The 19,737-nt window shown below is 33.9% G+C and overlaps 1 protein-coding gene across 1 annotated transcript; it reads right to left on the reverse strand.

The window, feature by feature from the left end:
• Positions 1-12,063: 12,063 nt before the first annotated feature.
• On the reverse strand, positions 12,064-16,103 carry LOC118279383 (elongation factor Tu-like). Its single transcript, XM_035599073.2, has 6 exons — positions 15,698-16,103; positions 15,125-15,378; positions 14,565-14,688; positions 13,949-14,199; positions 13,098-13,326; positions 12,064-12,339 (listed from the first exon to the last, which is right to left on the reverse strand). The coding sequence occupies exons 1-6, from the start codon at positions 16,002-16,004 to the stop codon at positions 12,134-12,136; spliced, it is 1,371 nt and encodes a 456-aa protein (XP_035454966.2). The 5' UTR covers positions 16,005-16,103; the 3' UTR covers positions 12,064-12,133.
• Between the last annotated feature and the right edge of the window lie 3,634 nt (positions 16,104-19,737).

The raw sequence follows: 19,737 nt of genomic DNA on the forward strand, positions 1-19,737 counted from the left end.
TCTTGTGTTTAAATATCGTTCACTAATTACCAGTCACCCTACAGAAATCTCGCGTTTCTATACTTATTTAATAATACTAAAAAAAACTGGAAATTTAAAGAAAAATCTTTAAATATACGCATCAGTATTTTGAAACCGTACACGATCTTAAAAAGTGTACTCGCAAAGACTAAAACAGGTATAATAGAGACCACACTTTAATTATTATAAAGCGATTATAATAATTATTTAATAACTACATTATTATCACTCTGTGTGTAGGTTAATAATTGCCAGTATCAGATTTGCATTATTTATTCAACGTGCTTAGCTGGATAACTTTAAAAGTATTATTACGAAGGCGTATTATTGGTCGTTACAGTGATACTTGCCAAATTATTTCGGTGTGAGCGATGTGAAAGGTAAAACGTTGGATTTGAAAAGTGAGGCGTAAACGTTAGCCATTTAGGTCGCTTTTTGAATTAAATGTTTAGATGCATTAGAATAGATAGAGCGAGTGAAAGGTACGAATTAATTTATTCAAATTTACGTTTTGATTGGATTATAAATGATGTTTGATACATTTCCAATCTCTACAGTACACTTAGAAGCAGTTTCTAGTCACATCGTTAAACAAAGTATTTTTATGAATGAATAGTTTGAAATGTACGTAGTTCTCGCTCACACCGACCTCAAAAATACCCTTAAAATGTGATGTTTCTACGTTATAACTAGTTGACACTATATTAATATATCACGTTTGTGCATATAACAAAGGGAATATATATAAAATGAAGTTATAAACTATTAGAGTGTAAGTGTACCACTTTTTATTTATTTAATTGAGAAAAAGAAAATAAAAAACAATGAATTTAAATTCGAATGAATTTGTATAGATGATAGTTAGCGCTTATTTGGATGTTGGGATGTACTGATCGTTATATAGGGTGGTGCGATGATATCGTGTTGTGAAAATACAATTTATTCCTATTACAGCTTCGGTATTTAAATAATTGCTTAACAATGTAATGGGGATAGATTATATTTTTGGCTGGCAAGGTAATTGTTGTTCCCACCCTAAGTGTTGTATAAGGGTGAAGCTTCAAACGACGAGTCGGCTAGTTTTCGTCAATTCTTTATAAAAAAAAATTAATTTGTACTGTAGCGTTTAACCCTTAACTCGTTGCTACGGTGCGATTGAAGTTATTATTAGTAAAATATATGCACCTGTGTTCTTATATTAAATGTTACGGCCAAATGAATTGACTTGCTGAGGGGTCAGTTCGATAATAATATTAGGTTAAATTTTTCTTTAGTCATTTTTTGCGTGGACGTTCAGAATCATTGTGGGGTTAACGTTTGTGTCGTATAGAACGGTTTATGGTAGATATCGGTACACTTAGTATGAGTTTGCTTTACGTTTAAAGTAATTTAAACGAGAGAGAGTTGTGTACTCTGATTGGCCGGCTCGAATAAACCAACCAATCAGTACCCTTAGTACTAGTTTGCTTTACGCTGAACGAAAACGAAACGAGACCGCGTTCGGCGCTCTGATTGGTTGGTTTATTTGAACCGGCCAATCACAGCGCCGAACGCGCTCTCGTTTCGATTACTTTAAACGAAAATCAAACTCCATACTAAGGTTAGTGATTGGTTGGTTTATTCGAGCCGGCCAATCAGAGCGCCGAACGCGCTCTCGTTTCGATTACTTTAAATGTAAAGCAAACTCGTACTAAGGATACGGTTCTAAATACATTTAAAATTTAACGTACAGTGCACAAACTGCTGACGCAGAACGTAACCAAAATGATAGGGTAACATGAAATCTTCCATCTTTAGTTTGTTAGTATGTAAGAACAAAATATTAGTTATTTAATTATTAATATTATTTTCACATTATTATTATTTGTTTAAACGTGTATTAGTACCGGTTTCTCCGTTTAATATTGACTCGTAATAGAGTTGTATTAAGGTTCGTTGTCCAATATATCTCTGCTAAGGAACCGGTAGGTACATAATAGGTTTATTTAATCAATTACGATGGCTATAGATATTTTTATTAGTATTCGTTGATTGTAGTGCCTTCCTATATAAATGTGCATGCATTTTAAGCCCTATGCAGTGTTGTACAAGCATTCAAATTAGTTGTTTGAGAAAACCGTTGAATTTTCATAGTTTTTTTTTTAGTTATACCTTACTTGTGATGCATTTCCGTGTGCAATAAGCTTTATTTATTTTTTTATACGCACTCGTTGTGCTCATTGGGAAGTGGGGTTGGTTTTAGTAGGAAAATTGGAAAATGGTAGGATTTTTTGGTAGAAAACGTGACATTGCCATATGAAAAAAATTTGGTGTATATTTTTTTGGCTTCGTTGTTATGACCAGTTTGCCGCCTAACTTTTGTAAGGTACATTCGATGTTCTGTGAGCGTTCTAGAGACCTGACCGACCCCATACATAGGCTTCCAAATTGATATATTTAAATGGATATTAGTACAATCAATTCGCACTTAGCGTTTATAGCATGTAGTCAAAGATATTCATGTTCTTTAATAAATAAAAAAAATATATAGCACAATATTTAAATGAAATATTTAGTTTTATAGCTAATTAGTAGATAGTTAATTTTTCGTCCTATCGAATGCTGACTATATTTGTAACTGAGAAAAAGAATAGATTTTTTACTTCACTGTTTTTCCAATGTTGCCATATAGTAACTATTTACCTCAATCACTGTCTTGCAAGTAGAAAAAAATCTATTTATGTATTTTTTTTTCTCTTTTTTCTTGTGCAAAGCGAAGGTACTAAGTGTCATTGCTGTTTTTAAAAAGTTTATTATGTGTTAGATGAATTCTTTAAGTCTTGGCTACACTGAAATGCGAAGCTATAAAATATACGAAGATATAAAAATGAATTTATATTTAATTTAATAAATTGTTGTTTATTTTAAATGTTATGAAATGAATTATTTTGGCATTAGAATTAAGTTAGTTGAATATTTTTGATGAAGTTCCGTGTGTGTTTTTGAACCTCAAGGGCAAGTACTGAGCTCAAAATTAGAGTCTTAAGCGACATAGGACTTTCAATTTGAAAAATTCTTTATAATAGCCTGGAATTCTAGAGAATTGCCTTCGGTATGTGGCAATTAAACTTGGTATTTAACTACTGTTGCATAGTCATGTCTAATGCTATCTATCTATAATCGATTGCTGTTCGTTAGTCTCGCGAAAACTCAAAAAGACTAGAACGATATTGCAAATTTTGGTCTTGAACTATTTGTGGAAGTCCAGGGAAGGTTTAAAAGATGAGAAAATATGTTTGAGGCGGTATGAAGTTTGCCGGGTCACCTAGTAATCTTATAAAGGACATCAGTCTTGCTCTTAGTATTAGTCTGATTAAAAGCTATTAGCTAATAAATTGATTGAAAATCACATTTATTTTGTAAATTTGTCCGCTAATTTACTTTCTATGTGCAATGAAGTAAAAATAAATAAATATTTATAGCCTCGCTTCGCATATTCACTGTAGCCGACACTTTTAATTAGGTTTCCATTGGACATAGAATGAAATTTTATTTACATATAAATTTAATAGACAATCAGGCTATGTAATGCTTGTATACCCTCTAGATTATTGTTAAGAAAGGAAAGTAAAGCACAGCTAGCTTCTTTTAAAATTATATGTCGTTATAGGGGCGTTGTTTCATATTTTACACCAAATAATCTCAAAATTGAGAGAAATACCTACTGTATAATTTTTAAACAACCTGTATTTGGCTATTTGGCTACCACAACCATGCGGTCATCGGTGGCCACTCTCGCGCATCTTTAGACTTTATTATAAACCAAAAGTGAACTGTTACTGGATGGTAGTGATATTGAGGCAGTGTCTCTTAGTGGGAAGAAACAAAGAGCCGCATAAGTCAGATTCCTTTATTTTAAAACCTACTTACAATCTAACCTTTGAATAGTTAACAAGACGAATTATGAGAATTAAAAGTGTCTTTTGTTCTTCTATTAACTATAATGAAACCAATTGATATTCCTGTTGAAAATTGTTTGCTATGTATTATTTTGAAAGCCCCTGCCGTACTTATCGTCCCGTACGATTAGGGCTTTAGATACAGTCTAAAAAAATTATATGTAGTGCTAAATAGTGTCTCATAGCACATGACTTATATTAAATGCGCGACGTTAAACATAGATTGGTTAAAGCACTATTATGTATTTCGGATCTCAGTGATAGCACAAGCCTAAAATTTTACCAGAATTTTTTAACATTTGAAAAGAATTTTAACGCGACGGGACGTGAGAATAATATTCTCACTAGACTTGCCTGCTCTTGTCACCCCAATTTTTATGAAATCTTATTTATATCCCTAAACAAACCATACAATTCTAAATAAAAATGGCCTACAAAACAAATCAGTATCAGCTTTAAAATAACTAAAACGGCTGTGACTACAACGCCCCCTAGCGACAGGCTCACCAACGAAGCCCAATTTGTTTTAGCTCAATAACATTTCCTTCCGTCCATATAATATTGGAGTTTTCATAGCATAAGCTTCTCCTTACCTATTGCATTTTTGGTACCAATCTCTTTATCTTGTCTTAGAGTGAAGATTTTAATCTAATTTTGATAGTCTTGGTGTCTATTATAATTAATACTAGTTTCACTTGTGTAAAATTAGCTTTTCGAGCATGCTCGATTAGTTTCAAGCCATGCAGGGGCTCATAATCGTGAGCAGTGTGTGGTATACATACAGAGTTATATAAAAGAATAAAATTTAATCGAAATGGCTCATGCAACGCTTGCTAGATGCAACAAATTGCTGCTAATACTAAAAATTTCGTATGTTATTAATAAAATGATGAAATTTTCACTCTAAGACAATACGACACAAAGCTATTTTCACTAATTTCTCTACAAATTTATTATGTTAGTCTCTCCTATTAAGGGTAAATGTTGTACGCTAAATATATAATTATTTATACGAAAGAAAACCTTATAATTATTAACATAAAGTATGATTTCTGAATTTCAATGACCAACGCTTATTACAGCATATCTTATAAGATTATTGTGTGATATAACCTAATTATATTAAAAAAAAAACGTAATGTCCTTACGTAGTCGTTAAATTGAAAAAAAAATATGAAAAAAAAATACCAAAACTATTCAGTACTTAATTTAAAAGCCAAGTATGATCGCTTAGAGTGAGAATTCTGAGAGGGATTTATAATCAGTAATTCGTCCTGCGATTTTTCCTGCGCCTCGCTTGTATGTCCTGTTTCAGAGTAAAATGTCGGTGCTAGATTACTCTTGGGAAAGCGATAGGATATACTTAGCGGGGCGAACATATAGTTAGTATAGTATACTAAATATACCTAGTATAATATACTAAACCAATCGCTTGAAATAATTTTTAATGTTAAAGATTTGAGTATTTTATATTTGAGGCCTTGTTTGGGGTTAGTTTTTGGAGTAGTTATTTGAAAGTCTTCTATCTAAAATTTTTGTTTCGGTTATTGTCTGTGAGATTTAAAGGTAAGCGTCCACAGGCCCGCATCGGACGCATCGCACGCAACGGATTGTCTTCTATAGAAACTCATATTCCGCATCGTACGGTTCGCTCATAAACAACCTACGTGCGATGCGTACCGATGACGTCATACGGAATGCCAATGCCAAATCCGAGTGAAAGTGGTTTGATGCGATCCATCCGATGCGTACGATTCGGACCTATAGATGTACCATTAGAGTCATTATAAATATAATAAGAGGGCTTTTCTCTTACACCATTTCTATATTGATGTCATCAAGAGATTAGACACAAAATATTTTTTGCGATCGCTAAATGGTGCTAGTGAACTATTAGGTCTTGTTTGTCCAATTTCTAAAGCAATTTGAAAATTGACTGACCAATGGCTTTACGATAGCTTATCTTATATGAGTAGGTGACTTAACGCGACACTAGCGCCACTAGTGCTAAATTAAAATGAACTTAATCTCTCATTACAATAAAGTCGAAATTATTCTAAAAACTAACCCTCAAAGTTTGGCCAGCCAATATACGCATTAAACCTAAGATTACCTTACAAACGCTAGATTTTGTAGGTAGTATAAAATGCATGAATAATCATAATAGTGTTATTAATATTTTGTTTTGTTTATTGAATAGTCAATGTTTAGATAAACTGAGATTTTAGTAGATAGACTTGTTCGCTGATATTTTCTTACATAATACATACGTCAATGTTTTGCGTCGATGCACCCGTGCTAAGTATTCACGTACATATTGCTTTTTTGAAGTCATTTGAAGACACAATGCCGAAAATGACCAAAAAGTTAACGGCGTCATTATCCTCAACCAAAATTTAACAATTGTGCAGATTGAAACACAATATGTATTTGGTTTCAATAAATTAAGCCGTGTGCTCTCAACCAATAAAAAACAAGGATGATAATAAGCTACCACGATGCTTAATAACGCGGGAGAATAATGATTTATTAAATAAAAGTTAAAGTTTTTTGAAGAAACATGTCCTGGATGTTTCTTAGACTTAAAATGTCTTCTCTTTTGATCTAAATCCTTGAAAGAACATAAACGGCACCTGTTTAAAAAAAATACCTGAGTACTAAATAATAATGCATTCTGTGTAATTGGCTAGTCTATTTGAGACTGAATGTGATGGAATTCACACGGAGAGCTAAGTATAGGGAGTGATACGACAAGCTTTGCCAACAATCGTTGCTAAAATCCTATGCCAGTAATGTTATTCCTTCCTGAATACTGCTCTTGTAAAATTCTCACTTTCAAATAGTATTCTGTGTCTCCTATATAAGTAGAAAAAGCAATATGATACGTGAATACTTAATAATTTATTGTAGAAACACTTGGATTAATTGCTGAGTATTTTAATGTTGCTCAAATCTTAAGCAAAATCGCTTTTATGAATGAAAATTTTCAGCTGTTTTGTATGATGGCCTAATGAACATATCCTGCGATTCCTGTATGCATAAGTGTTATAGTATTAGGAGAAATCTAAAATCTGTAATTACAATGAAGAAAATATTGTAATATGGACTTGTTTAGTCCAAAAAATTGTGTCCAAACTTCATGTAAGCCAGTGATCTGAGTGTTTCTATTTCACTATAAAATACTTCGCCCCTCACAAAGGTTTTGCTCCTAAAATCCTGTATGTACAAAGTGTGTGTCACATCACATTAGAGAAATGAGCTAGATTTGTTATTTTTATAGGAATGTGTAGTCACACCACTAGCAAGACTGGAATGGTTCTCTTTATTTTAGTTTTTATTTCTTTAGCTTCGCGGTCAAGTCTCGACTATGTCGTTACCTTAAGGTGTTGCTACACTAAAGCATCGATTCCCATCGATAATGTAGAATCGATTGTTGTAAGATTGAAACCAAAATGATTTATTTTTATTATATCATCGATCAGCCTGAGTACGTGCTCAACGTGATCGATTTTGATAAAATAATCGATTGTGTAGTAACGCCCTTAAAATAATTCCCGAGTTTTTATATTTAAGTCTTTTAACAATAATGTTCCTCGAATTTTAATACCGTGTCTCGATTAGCGACGGTTCGATATAGATGTCGCATTTATTAACTACCTAATGACATAATATCAGACTTATATTTATTGGGTCTAGGTTTGTTTTCGGTTGTGGTCAGACTATGACGTTCATCGCTTCAGTGTCTCGGTGTCGGCCGAGTAATTTTATGTGAATGTGGATCAATCTTAGAGCTTTATCAAATTTGATAATAATTTACGGAAGAATATTTATAAAAAAGTAAATAAATAACCGAACAATGAAAAAAATCTTTGTAGGAAACACATAAACACACTATTTAGATAGATATTCCTGCAAACTGTGTAATGTAGTTGGTTTTTTATCTATTTTAAATGATGCTAGTTGTGTAGTGGTCGGTAATGGTACGCCTTCGCCTCGGGGCGGGGATAGATATAGGTGGATATGGTCCTAAGGCTTATAGTACGAATCTGATAGTTACATGTTTTTAAATATAACCGTGTAAAGAATTAAAAGAATCCTCGTTTAGAAACAAAGTGTAACTATTTAGCATAATATTCGATGTGTCCTTTAGTAGGTGACGGATAGTTTGTATAGATGTTTATAACCGCCATGTGCCCACGTACGGGCGTCGCATCGCGAGCACAAAATACTCTAAAATTAAACAATTCTTATTAAAAGAGGTTTTAATCACTTTTTGATACTGTGGATTCGTTAATCCGTTGGGTGTTAAACTATAATGGGATGTTTATTTTTTTTATATTAGTTGCAAATGATAGTATTTGATAGAATGAGTGTGGACAATAAAGGTGGTTAGTCCTATAGATAGTTTATTGTGATATATGTTTGAGCCAGTCGTCTGTAGACGCGAACGGTCAGCCACCATTTTAATCTTACTCTATTAGTTTCTTAAGTTTAACATTGCTTCTACGTTTTTGCCGTAACACGTAGGCAGATTGTTTTTTTTTTTCTATTGGGTATTTAGTGGATTTGATATTTTGAGCCATTGTTTAGTGTGCATAGTCTACTAATATTTTTGCTACTCGTCAATACGCGAACAGTGAATAGTTCTGTCCAATTTATAGGAATGGCATCATGAATTTTATACTTGAGGACCAAATCTGGTTTTTTTGTATTCAATTGTGAGTTGAATAAAAAGGAGGTAATAAATAAAATAAAAAAGTCGAAACGGATAAAATACAGGATTTATTTTGCCAGTTCCTCTTAATGTAAGTGAGAATTTCTAAAATATTTTTCTAGTTGATAAGTGTTGGTGAATTAATTTTTTTACATATTTTAGGTAATTGGTGTGCAAGTATTAAACAGGTTTTTTATTAAACAGCACGGGGAAAAATTGATTATTATTTTTCTTTATCTTTAACTTTTTCTCTGAGGAATTGAAGCGCCAGCGATTTGTTAGGGCATACGTAAATGTATAGTTTGTATCGTGGTGCTAGAACACGACTTGTCGACACCAATAAGTATATTTTATTATAATTTAAGTTTTAAGTGACAGTGTTTTATTCAGTTAAACAAAATAAATGTAATGGGATGTGATTAAGTCATTATTCGTTCAGTGTTTGAAATCTCACTACATTTAGTCCTTGCAGTGATTGTCTTTATCAGATATTGCCATAATTGTGCTAGCGGTTACACTGGGCTTGCGAACGGTACCCGGCTCTCACTCCTAGAGAGCTGCAAAACATTTCAATGCAACCTATTTTAGCATTTCTTCGAACACTGCCACTGTTGATAAATGCCCGTTATAACCTGCATTCTGTTTTTATTATCATTGTTTCTTGTTATATTTTTGTTGTTTTTAGCAAAGCTTTGTAGGCGCGAATACTATTTTTAATATAAAAAGAAAATACATAAATTGATGATCGCTAGTCCTTATCTCATGTATAACTTTGGATCTGTCCGTGTAATAAAAAAAAATAATAGGTGTTTTTAAGATACTTAATGAATATATATTAATGGATACAAAATATTACTGTCTGTGGTGAATATCGAATTTTATGAGCTTATTAAAACTTAATTCCGTGGTATTGGTATCGCGATGGAAAATCGTAATGTGGTGTGCTAATAAATGTATACTTTGATAATGCACGTCTCTAGACGCCCGCCGCAAGATGTCACTGGAAACGGTATAAAAAATTTAAATAAAAACCTTCATATAGTAATGATAAAGTCCAATTTTAAATGATGATTTGTTCAATCTATTTCCTGTGGCAATTTTGGTGGGTAGCACGTTTTGGATGTAACTCAAATAGCTTTAAGTATACGAGAAATGATTAAATATATGTGTGTCTATCCAAATGTTAGCTTTGTCTTAGTAAATGCACAATATTACATTGTACCGTACATTTTTGTAATAGTTATTGTCATAGTAAGCTATGATATGATACACTTTCTATTCTGTAATAGAGTTTGACTCGACACTTCTGTAGCAAATGTCTATAAATGTTACCACGTAAAATTATACGTACGTACGTTGAATGTCCAATCAATAGTTGTTTATTGTTAAATATAGAGAATGTCCTAAAAAATACTATTTTTAATAATATAATTGGCTCATTTTTGTACTCGCTTGTAAAAAAACTCGATATTTTTACCTCAAAACTAAAACGTCGAATGTTTAGACTGTAGTTTTATTTTTTTATATAAAAAGAAAATTCGCTTCTTATTGTAATAGATTAGAGATGAGACGCGCATTATCGAAAAGCGGGTAAAACACTAATTTTTCAAATTAATAAAAAAAAATGAAGTGAAGATTGTAATGAAGCTATTTGTAACATATGATGCCAAGTTTAGCTCGCATTGGACCAAGGATATAATAAGATTAGCTCACATCACATGCTAATGGTACCTATAGCATTTGAAATAGATGGTTTAATAAAAAAAAATATAATAAAATATTTTGAAGGTTACTTCTGTCTTTCTTCATGTTAGAACGTGTATACATTACCTACAGTAATTTTGTGATTAAATGTTAGATGTACGCAGCATGTTGATCAAGTGACAGACTGATTTTAGGGCAGATTTTGCCGCGGCCAATGTCGCGAAATCTGCTCTTACGCAGTATTATAATGCGGGTAGTTATGTGCAGTTAAATTTTTGATGGATAAAATGTGTGACATTTTTCGTGAACGTACGAAAATTTTTGGTATGTAAGTCTTCGTACGTATTGACCAAAGCATATCTAATGAAGTGAATGACGAATGTATTGAGGAAGCGATTTGATTGGTTAATAATATCTGTATTGTATTTGTGTTTAGCGTAAAATATGTATTCTTTATATTGAGAGAAATATTTAGTGATGGCGTGTTTAATTTAATAAGAGTGAGAACACTAGCAGCTTAGATAATTGCCAAAAAGAGACATAAAATCACTAAGTAATTTTCTTTTTCTACAGCACTAATAAATAGTGATGTTGCTATATCGATGTTATCGATATTAAAATGCACAGCTGATTCCGATTTTGCTTTAAGTACCTGTGTAACTAAAAATATTGAAATTGACACAATAAATGGACTGCACTTATGAATTTGATTATTACATTGACACTGAGCACATAACTACCCCTATAATAATAATGTAGTGAAAAATATAAAATAAATAAAATATCCATTAGGCGTATCGGTGTTATGAGTCTAGTTCACAATTTATATATATTATTGAGAAAAATAAATAGTTTACTACGCCAACTCATGTTCAAACGTTGTGAAAATATAAGTGTTAAATGTTGTCCTACTTTCGACATAGGATATTGTTTATATATGGTATTTGAGTAGTTAATGCTAGATGCATTCTTGATTTTTTCGTACTAATGTTTTGTTACTGTTTTGGCACTGTATTAATTACCTTCTGACAAAAAATATATAATGAATAAAATGTTTTGTGCAGTTTTATTTCTTGTTTACCTTGTTCTAGGATATAATATATGGTGAGAGCAAAAATCGTAAGACTTTTTATGAGTCGGGAAAAAGACATCTCCACCTTGGGCAAGGCGAGTGGGAGTATCACACTCTTACTGACTAAAAAAACCATCCCGTTCCTACTTGTTGTTCGAACCGAAGCCCCGGTAAACCCGCTAGGTAATCCGCAGCTTCGGAAAAGATCGTAAGACTTAGCTATATTATGCTATGCTTAGCTATGAATGATTTATAATTTTTCGTGTTCACTAGAGGGCGCTAAAGAAGTATAAACTCCTGTTAGTCCTTTTACTACACCCAGTTTATGTTGCCATATGATGGAGCTCCCAAATGATTGTAAAATTTTTGCCTCACACAGCAAAATTGGAATGAGCCGTCGGCGGTATTTCCGTACCGATACGATCTTCAAACCTTCAAGAAAAGAGCATATTGCTTTTAAAAAGGCTGCCAAAGCACCTGTGACTCCTCTGGTTTTACGGGTGTCCATGGGCGGCGCTGATTGCTTACCATCAGGTGACCCGTATGCTCGTTTGCCCTCTATTCCATAAAAAATCTCTTTTTCTTGATATAAAATAATAAATAACACCCAAATATAAACAATAACATAATTTATTAAAATTACAAATATCTACAGTTCATAATCTACATATCATACAAATACACTTAATCATCAAACTTGAGAACAACTTTCCCTAATTTTCCTTTAGGCACATTGATAGAAGAGCGGGTCTCAGTTATAATGCCTGTGGCGACAGTAACATTGTTTTCTCGTACTGTGAAAGGCTGGCCAACTGTCATAACCATGTCTTCTAGAAGAGTTAGGTATACTTCTCCGTGATCGCCTGGCATCATCATCTGTTGTGTTGGTTCTGAAATATTCAATGTTAAGGTAAGTCATAATCATTAGCTTGAAGACACCGTTTTAGTGGGACGGGGTTGCAAATTCCATGTTTTTTTTGTGGGGGGAAACTCATCCAATCACTTCTCCCGCCTTGAACGAGGCGAGAAGGAGTGTCAGACTCTTACTGACTAGAAACTACCGCGTTCCTTCTGCTTTTCGAGCCGGAGCTCCGGTAACCCGCTAGGCTAGATTGTCCGGAAATTCCATGCTTAGCAAGTAATTACCTTTTAGCTTTGTAGGATAATTCAGAGGATATTAATTACACTCTCTTGATAGCTGATCGCAGCGAGTGTGAGGTAAGTAATAGATAAAAATCAAGAACATTTCCAATCTTCATTCACCTATAAGCGAAAATTCATCAATGGTCTTTATCAGTCTATTTCTAGATTATGGGCTTCGTGGAACAAATAATCTCCAAGTTTGACGGGTAAGAGATGACAGTTTAAAAGAGTTTAGGTTTATATCGCAGCGCTGCTGCATAATAACCAAATAACTGTGCATTTAGATTCATAGTCTGACTCCTCGGTTGGCGCGGTGGCTGTGCAACTGGCTGCCGTGCAACGCGTAGCGACTTTGATTCCCGCAAGCAACTCTTTGTGTAATCTACATATTGTGTCGGGTCTGGATGTCATGTGTATGTGAACTTGTATAATTGTAAACGCACCCACGACACAGAAAAAAATCCTAGTGTGAGGCAACGTCGACGACGAAAAGAGTAATACTCACCCAAATCAATCCTAACAGCAATATTCCAAGTACCGCTAAACATTTGTTGGGAATACTTAGAAAATATTGGTTTTCTTCGCCCTCCCTCATTTCTTGTTAGGAAATAAATCTTCGCCTTATAATGGTTAGTTAGGAAACAACTCTTGGCCGCTGTGAGAAGCATCCCAGTTTGCACCGATTTTATCTTCATACCGCGCAGTAATACGCCCACGTTATCGCCAGCTAATGCCTGGAAATTTAATTTTATAACATTAGATAGTGCATCTGTGCATTTAGATGTCACAAGACGCTCGTTATTAATTGAAAATAATAGTTTACTCACGTAAATATACTTAGAAAAGCTCTACTAAAGGTTAAGAATTATAGGAGAGACTCTTCCTCATGGCGCGCAGTGTACGAACATCTCGTAACTAGTACAGCTTGTCTCACAAAATTTACGTGAGTACTGTAGTTTTTAGTTAATTTAGTATGTCTCACGATAGATACGTTCTCACGATAAAAAACAGAACCACGATGTTAAGAGTATCATTACAAGCCACTATGTGTCATGTCAGTGTTTTATTACTGATAAATTCTGATAATGAAAACCCAGTACTGTTTTGTTGGACTTGGGAATTAAACTCAGAGCGGTGGGAATTAAATGGGTGGGTGGGAATTAAATTAAATTAACGAAAGCGCGTTCGGCGCTCTGATTAGTTGGTTTATTCGAGCCGGCCAATCAGAAAGCCGAACACGCTCTCGTTTCGATTATTTTAAACGTAAAGAAAAACTCGTACTGATGGTATGGTTCCCAATAAATTTTAAATTTACTAATCCTAGTTTATTTAGCTTAGTAAATAAATAAACATTACCTCAGGCACACTATTCTTAAATATCTGTACATCAGAAATCGTTGTTTTAATATTCTGCCCAAAACCCAGGAGGTCGGCTTCGGCATTCTTCTTCATAATACCTCTTTTGATTGTGCCAACGACAACTGTGCCCCTGCCGGGAACTGTGAACGCGTTGTCTATGGGCATTAGGAAGGGGGAAGATAAGTCCCTTACTATGGGGGGTACGTATTCATCCATTGTTGATAGGAGCTTTCGAATTGATGGTGCGCCTGAAAAAATAGGTTTAAGAAGTAATATTTACACTACATAATCATAAACAACTTACAATAACTTAAAACAAAAAAAAAAAAGAAAAAGTAATAAAGTAATTAAATCTTACTAATATGTATTACAAACTAGTTAACTATTTCCGAGTGTTTTCACCCACTCTGCTCGGTTCCTTATATTGGAGGGTGATGTTTTATAGCCTATAATCTTCCTCGCTAAGTGGACTACCCAACATGCTATTTTACACACGATTTTTCAAATAGGACCAGTAGTTTCGTAGATTTGCACATTCAATTAATTTCTAGAGGTAGAATACAGTCTGGATTAACACAAAGGTAACTTTTTATTATATATTTTTTTAACTTACCGAATTCAGACTCGTCTCCATTCAAAGCCTTCATTGCTGAGCCACAAATCATGGGCACAGTGTTGCCATCATAACCAAAGTCTGATAGCAGCTCTCTCATTTCTATTTCTACAAGCTCCAATAACTGAAAAAATTAAACAAAGCTCATAGTTACTAGGGAATTGAGTAACTATTGAATACATTTGTTACCCTTGCTGAAGCCCTACTAGTATGTTAAAGTAAAAACTACTTCTAATAAACCAGAATCTGGAATTCTTAAATGGCAACAAACTACATTTTCGTTATTTAGTCACCACTGACTAATAATTTCCGATTATAAGTTTGAAATTGCCAACCCGCATTAAGCAAGAGTGGTGATTAATGCTCAAACCTTCTCTGTGTAAGAAGACTTTGGTCAGTAGTGGCCACTTTTAGTCTGTGGATGATGATAATGATGAACTGGTTGCATAAGACTTAGTTATGGCAATATAACTGGAAGTAATTTAGTGCACTTTTGCTTGCCTGTTCAAATTAAATGACACACATTTATTCTATAACTTCATAATAATATTTAAACTTACTTCACCATCAACCAAATCAGCTTTATTAATGAACACAATAATATACTGTATGCCGACTTGTTTAGCCAATAGCAGATGCTCTCTAGTCTGCGGCATTGGTCCGTCATTGGCCGCTACCACTAGCACTGCGGCATCCATTTGTGAAGCCCCTGATATCATGTTGCGTATAAAGTCTGCGTGTCCGGGACAGTCTGTGTGTGCGTAGTGACGTAGCTTTGTGCTGTAGCCAATGTGTGCTGCGTTGATTGTTATACCTGTTGATGGAATTTAGATATTTAATAATTACATTAATAGATATTTATTTACATCAAGTGGTTTTTGAGTTCTGTATTATAGTAAAGAGTCGTAAGAATTTATGTTCTGTTAATACATATATTAATTGCATAAGAATATTTAGAAGTTCTTTGCAGAAGTGATAGATTAAACCAAAACATTTTATAATGTTATTTGGTAAATAAACCTTATTTTAAAGAGGATAAAGCATTGATTCTCTTAAAAACCTTGTGTTCAAGGGTTGGTGAGTGGTTGTGTATCCTTAAGATCTACAGAACAAGAATAATATGATAACATTACCTCTCGCTTTTTCTTCCGGCGCTCGGTCGATTTCATCGTAAGAAACGTACTGTGCTAACCCATCTTTAGCTAATATCTTAGTTATAGCCGCAGTAAGCGTAGTCTTCCCATGGTCTACATGCCCAATAGTCCCAATATTACAATGTTTTTTCTCAACAAACTGAGGTTCTGTTGCGGTACAAAATTCATTGCTTGAAACTCGAAATATACCGACATATAACCGATTTGAAGGCAGGAAACTATGTTTTAGAGGTACTTTTCTTGTAAAACTACAATATAAAGACTGTAATACGAGTCTTCCACTCATTTTTCTGTAAATATTTTCAATTTAACATTGAGAAATGTATATTTGTAGGTTATTTTTATCAATTTGACAGCTATTGCATGTCAGATGTGCTTGTCATTTTGTTGACTTGGAACAGACTGTAAATAAAATCACAGATACATTAAACCATACATTTAAAACTTGATTGATTGCCGCTATGCAAGTCTTCACGCCTATTTATGGTACGCATCCACAGGTCCGCATCGTACGCACCGCACGCAAAGGATTTTAGTTTGTCTTGTAGTCTATAATATACTTTTTTATATCATCACACCTTTTATCCCCTAAGGGGTAGGCAGAGGTGCACATTATGGCACGTAATACCACTACAATATACACCCACTTTTCACAATTCATGTTGTAAGTCCCATGTATTAGGTGGTGAGCCTATTGCCATTTACCGGGCACATTTCCCGAGTCCGTGCTACTACTGAGAAATTTTCGAAAAAACGTAAAAAGCCCAAAATACTTCGCCTGACCCAGGAATCGAAACCGAGACCCCTTGCTCAGCAGTCGCACTTGCAAACACTCGATCAACAAGGCAGTCTAGTAATTTAAAAATAAGTCGGGATTTCCTTCCTGTCGCTATAATTTCAGAAGTTCAGAACGCACGAACCGATTTCCACGATTTTGCATTCGTTGGAAAGATCTCGGGCTTCCTTTTGACGTTCAAAAGTGCCTTCCTGGTCTAATTGAAATAAATAAATAATTGACTTGATGTGTCCGATACGACCGATGCGTGAGATGCGTCCGATGCGTACGATACGTCCGATCGGTGCGATACGTACGATACGTCCGATCGGTGCGATACGTACGATACGTCCGATCGGTGCGATACGTCCGATCGGTGCGATACGTCCGATCGGTGCGATACGTCCGATCGGTGCGATACGTCCGATCGGTGCGATACGTCCGATCGGTGCGATACGTCCGATCGGTGCGATACGTCCGATCGGTGCGATACGTACGATACGTCCGATCGGTGCGATGTGTACGATACGTCCGATCGGTGCGATACGTACGATACGTCCGATCGGTGGGATGTGTACGATACGTCCGATGCGGATAAGTTATATACTTTGCCCACATTTTGGCAGTCGTGCTGGTTCTTCACTTTAATGAAACACATCACTCTTCCCACAGGGGCAGACTGAAATGAGAACATTTCCTAGTGCCTATAAGTTTTACATCTACTTATTCTGTCTATCCATCCATTAGAGAAATAAACCGGTTAATGTAGGTACCTTCTTTTTATGGAGGGACAATCATTCAATGACTTTTTTCACCCTGGGCGAAGCGAGAGGGAGTGTCAGACTCTTACTGACTAAAAACCACCCCGTTCCTACTCCTGCTTTTCGAGCCGGAGCCCCGGTTACCCGCTAGGCAGACACTATTTACTTCTTAGGTATTAAAGGAAATAAAACACACATACCACTTAAATTAACAACTTTATTTCAAATTGTATAATTACAAGCATGTCCCAAATTACAGTAGACATCACTAGAATATCTACAAAATTATCTTTCGCGTCAACAACTTGTGTTCTTATTATTGTGACAATAATGTCTTCAATAAAACCTATTTTCTGAGGACTATTTAGTAGCTACGATCCATTTCATGCAGTTTTCCTATCATACTGTGAAAAAAGTACAGTCAAAGAATTCATAATGGTACATTAAAGAATGAAATTCAGATAGGATAGGTCCTATAATACTAAAGTTTACATAGGTATCACTTAAATAAAATACAGTAAAACGAATTAAGTGAACTTATAAGATTATCATATCATACCTTTTAATAGAAGTTAGGGTAGGCAGAGGCAGAAATGCACAACAAATGCATACCAGTTTGATAAAATATCCCAATATAAGTAATTATAACTATAGGTACTATAGTAGTAGTTATTTCAAGAGGCCAATAATACCGATTACCACCTAGTCTTTTCAAGTCCAAAAACAAATGAAAGTAGGTAAGAAATAAAAGGACAGAAGATATTTTTTAAAGTTTGGGTGATAAGGACATTTGCTCGTTCTTCTCCATAGGAATCTACACTTTGGAACGAGCAAATAGCTTTACTAGAGAACTGACCGACAGACAGACATTTTTTTTAATATTGTAATATTTGTTTTGACATTCAAAAGTGCCTTCCCGGTCTATTTGAAATAAATAGACTTTTTAGTTTAGATTAATTTGTCAATTTAAGTAAGAACGTAAATAGAAAGCTTTTCTCTATAATTCGATACATTTTCGCCAATGAAATTACCCTTATCTAATAGTTTACTTGGATGCTCGTACCAAATTTTTATATTCTTATTTTCTTTAATATGTCTTACTTAATATACACAGCTATTTATAATTTCGAAGTATTTTTGCGATAATTTGTTATATTTATCTTTTAGACCACACCATTTTTTACTTTAAAAGCTAGCTTCAATAATTAAATTCCTGATGATTAACATATTTTTTATTGACTATAATTTTATATACTATGATCTGTTATAAAGGATACATCTTTTTTTTTGTTTAATCTACATAATAGCTATGTATATGGACTTAATGAACACTGTATACCTATTTAGTCTATGGGCAAAATGTTTAGGTATGTTAATGGTACAACAAGTACGAGTTCTATAAATTAACTATGTAAGCACATTTCCATTGAACCTGTATATGTGATATTATTTTTAAGTAATTATTGTTGTAGGAGACATTAACAAGTACGGTAAAACGGGGTGAATAGATGTTAGAATATTTTCCCAACATTTATTCACCCCTCTTCTGTATCTATTCACCCCGTTTTACGGTATATGATTTTACAAGTTACCTATCAGCCTGATTATAATATATTGTAATCTTTAAAGCCTTCTTTTAAGTTTATTTATAATAAGGGCCAGTCACTCTACCGGACTGACACGCCACAATAATATGTATTATGTAGGTATCATATAAAATCGCCATTTTGTTTTTAATATTGCGTGAACTGTCAAACATGGCGCCAAATGTGACAGCTCGAATACCGCATTCTTATTGGTCACTTACATAAGTATCGGGCCAATGAGAATACGTTATTAAAATGCAGATAATTTTTAATTGGGTTATAATGAATTAATGAGGAACAGATTTTTGTTTATACTATTCTATATTTCACATTTTTAAATATTGGATATTATAATAACACTTTTAGTCTATAGTTTTTACAATGAACCAATCATAGCACAATATTTATGTGCAAAAATTGTTTTGTGTTCCAAATAGAATAAGTTCCTTTCAATAATATTTTCCAAGCATTCTTTAGCTTTTGTTTCTTTCAAATATATTTGTTAAATACACATTTTTTATGTAACAATAGCACTTTTAGTCCGTCAGTTACAGATTGAAAAAATATTAGCAAGAAAATATACAGGGTGTAAACGGATAGTCTCCGAAAGCCGCATTTGGTTTTATTAAATGAAAATTATGAATTAAATGTTTATTTGGTGTAATACTCGTTGTAATCAACTGCTTAAGGCTGAGTAACACGAAATCAAAAATGATTTAAATTATAAAAACCGGCCAAGTGCGAGTCGGACTCGCCCATGAAGGGTTCCGTAGCAGCAAAAGTATAAAATGATTAAGATCATAGGACATTAATTTCAACCCAATACAATCTCGAAAGTTATAGCAAGAAAAGAAAAAAATACGTATCTAATATTTTTAATGAATTTCCTAGACGGAC

This window comes from Spodoptera frugiperda, chromosome 14 (genome assembly GCF_023101765.2).
Source record: "Spodoptera frugiperda isolate SF20-4 chromosome 14, AGI-APGP_CSIRO_Sfru_2.0, whole genome shotgun sequence".
Lineage (NCBI taxonomy): Eukaryota > Metazoa > Arthropoda > Insecta > Lepidoptera > Noctuidae > Spodoptera > Spodoptera frugiperda.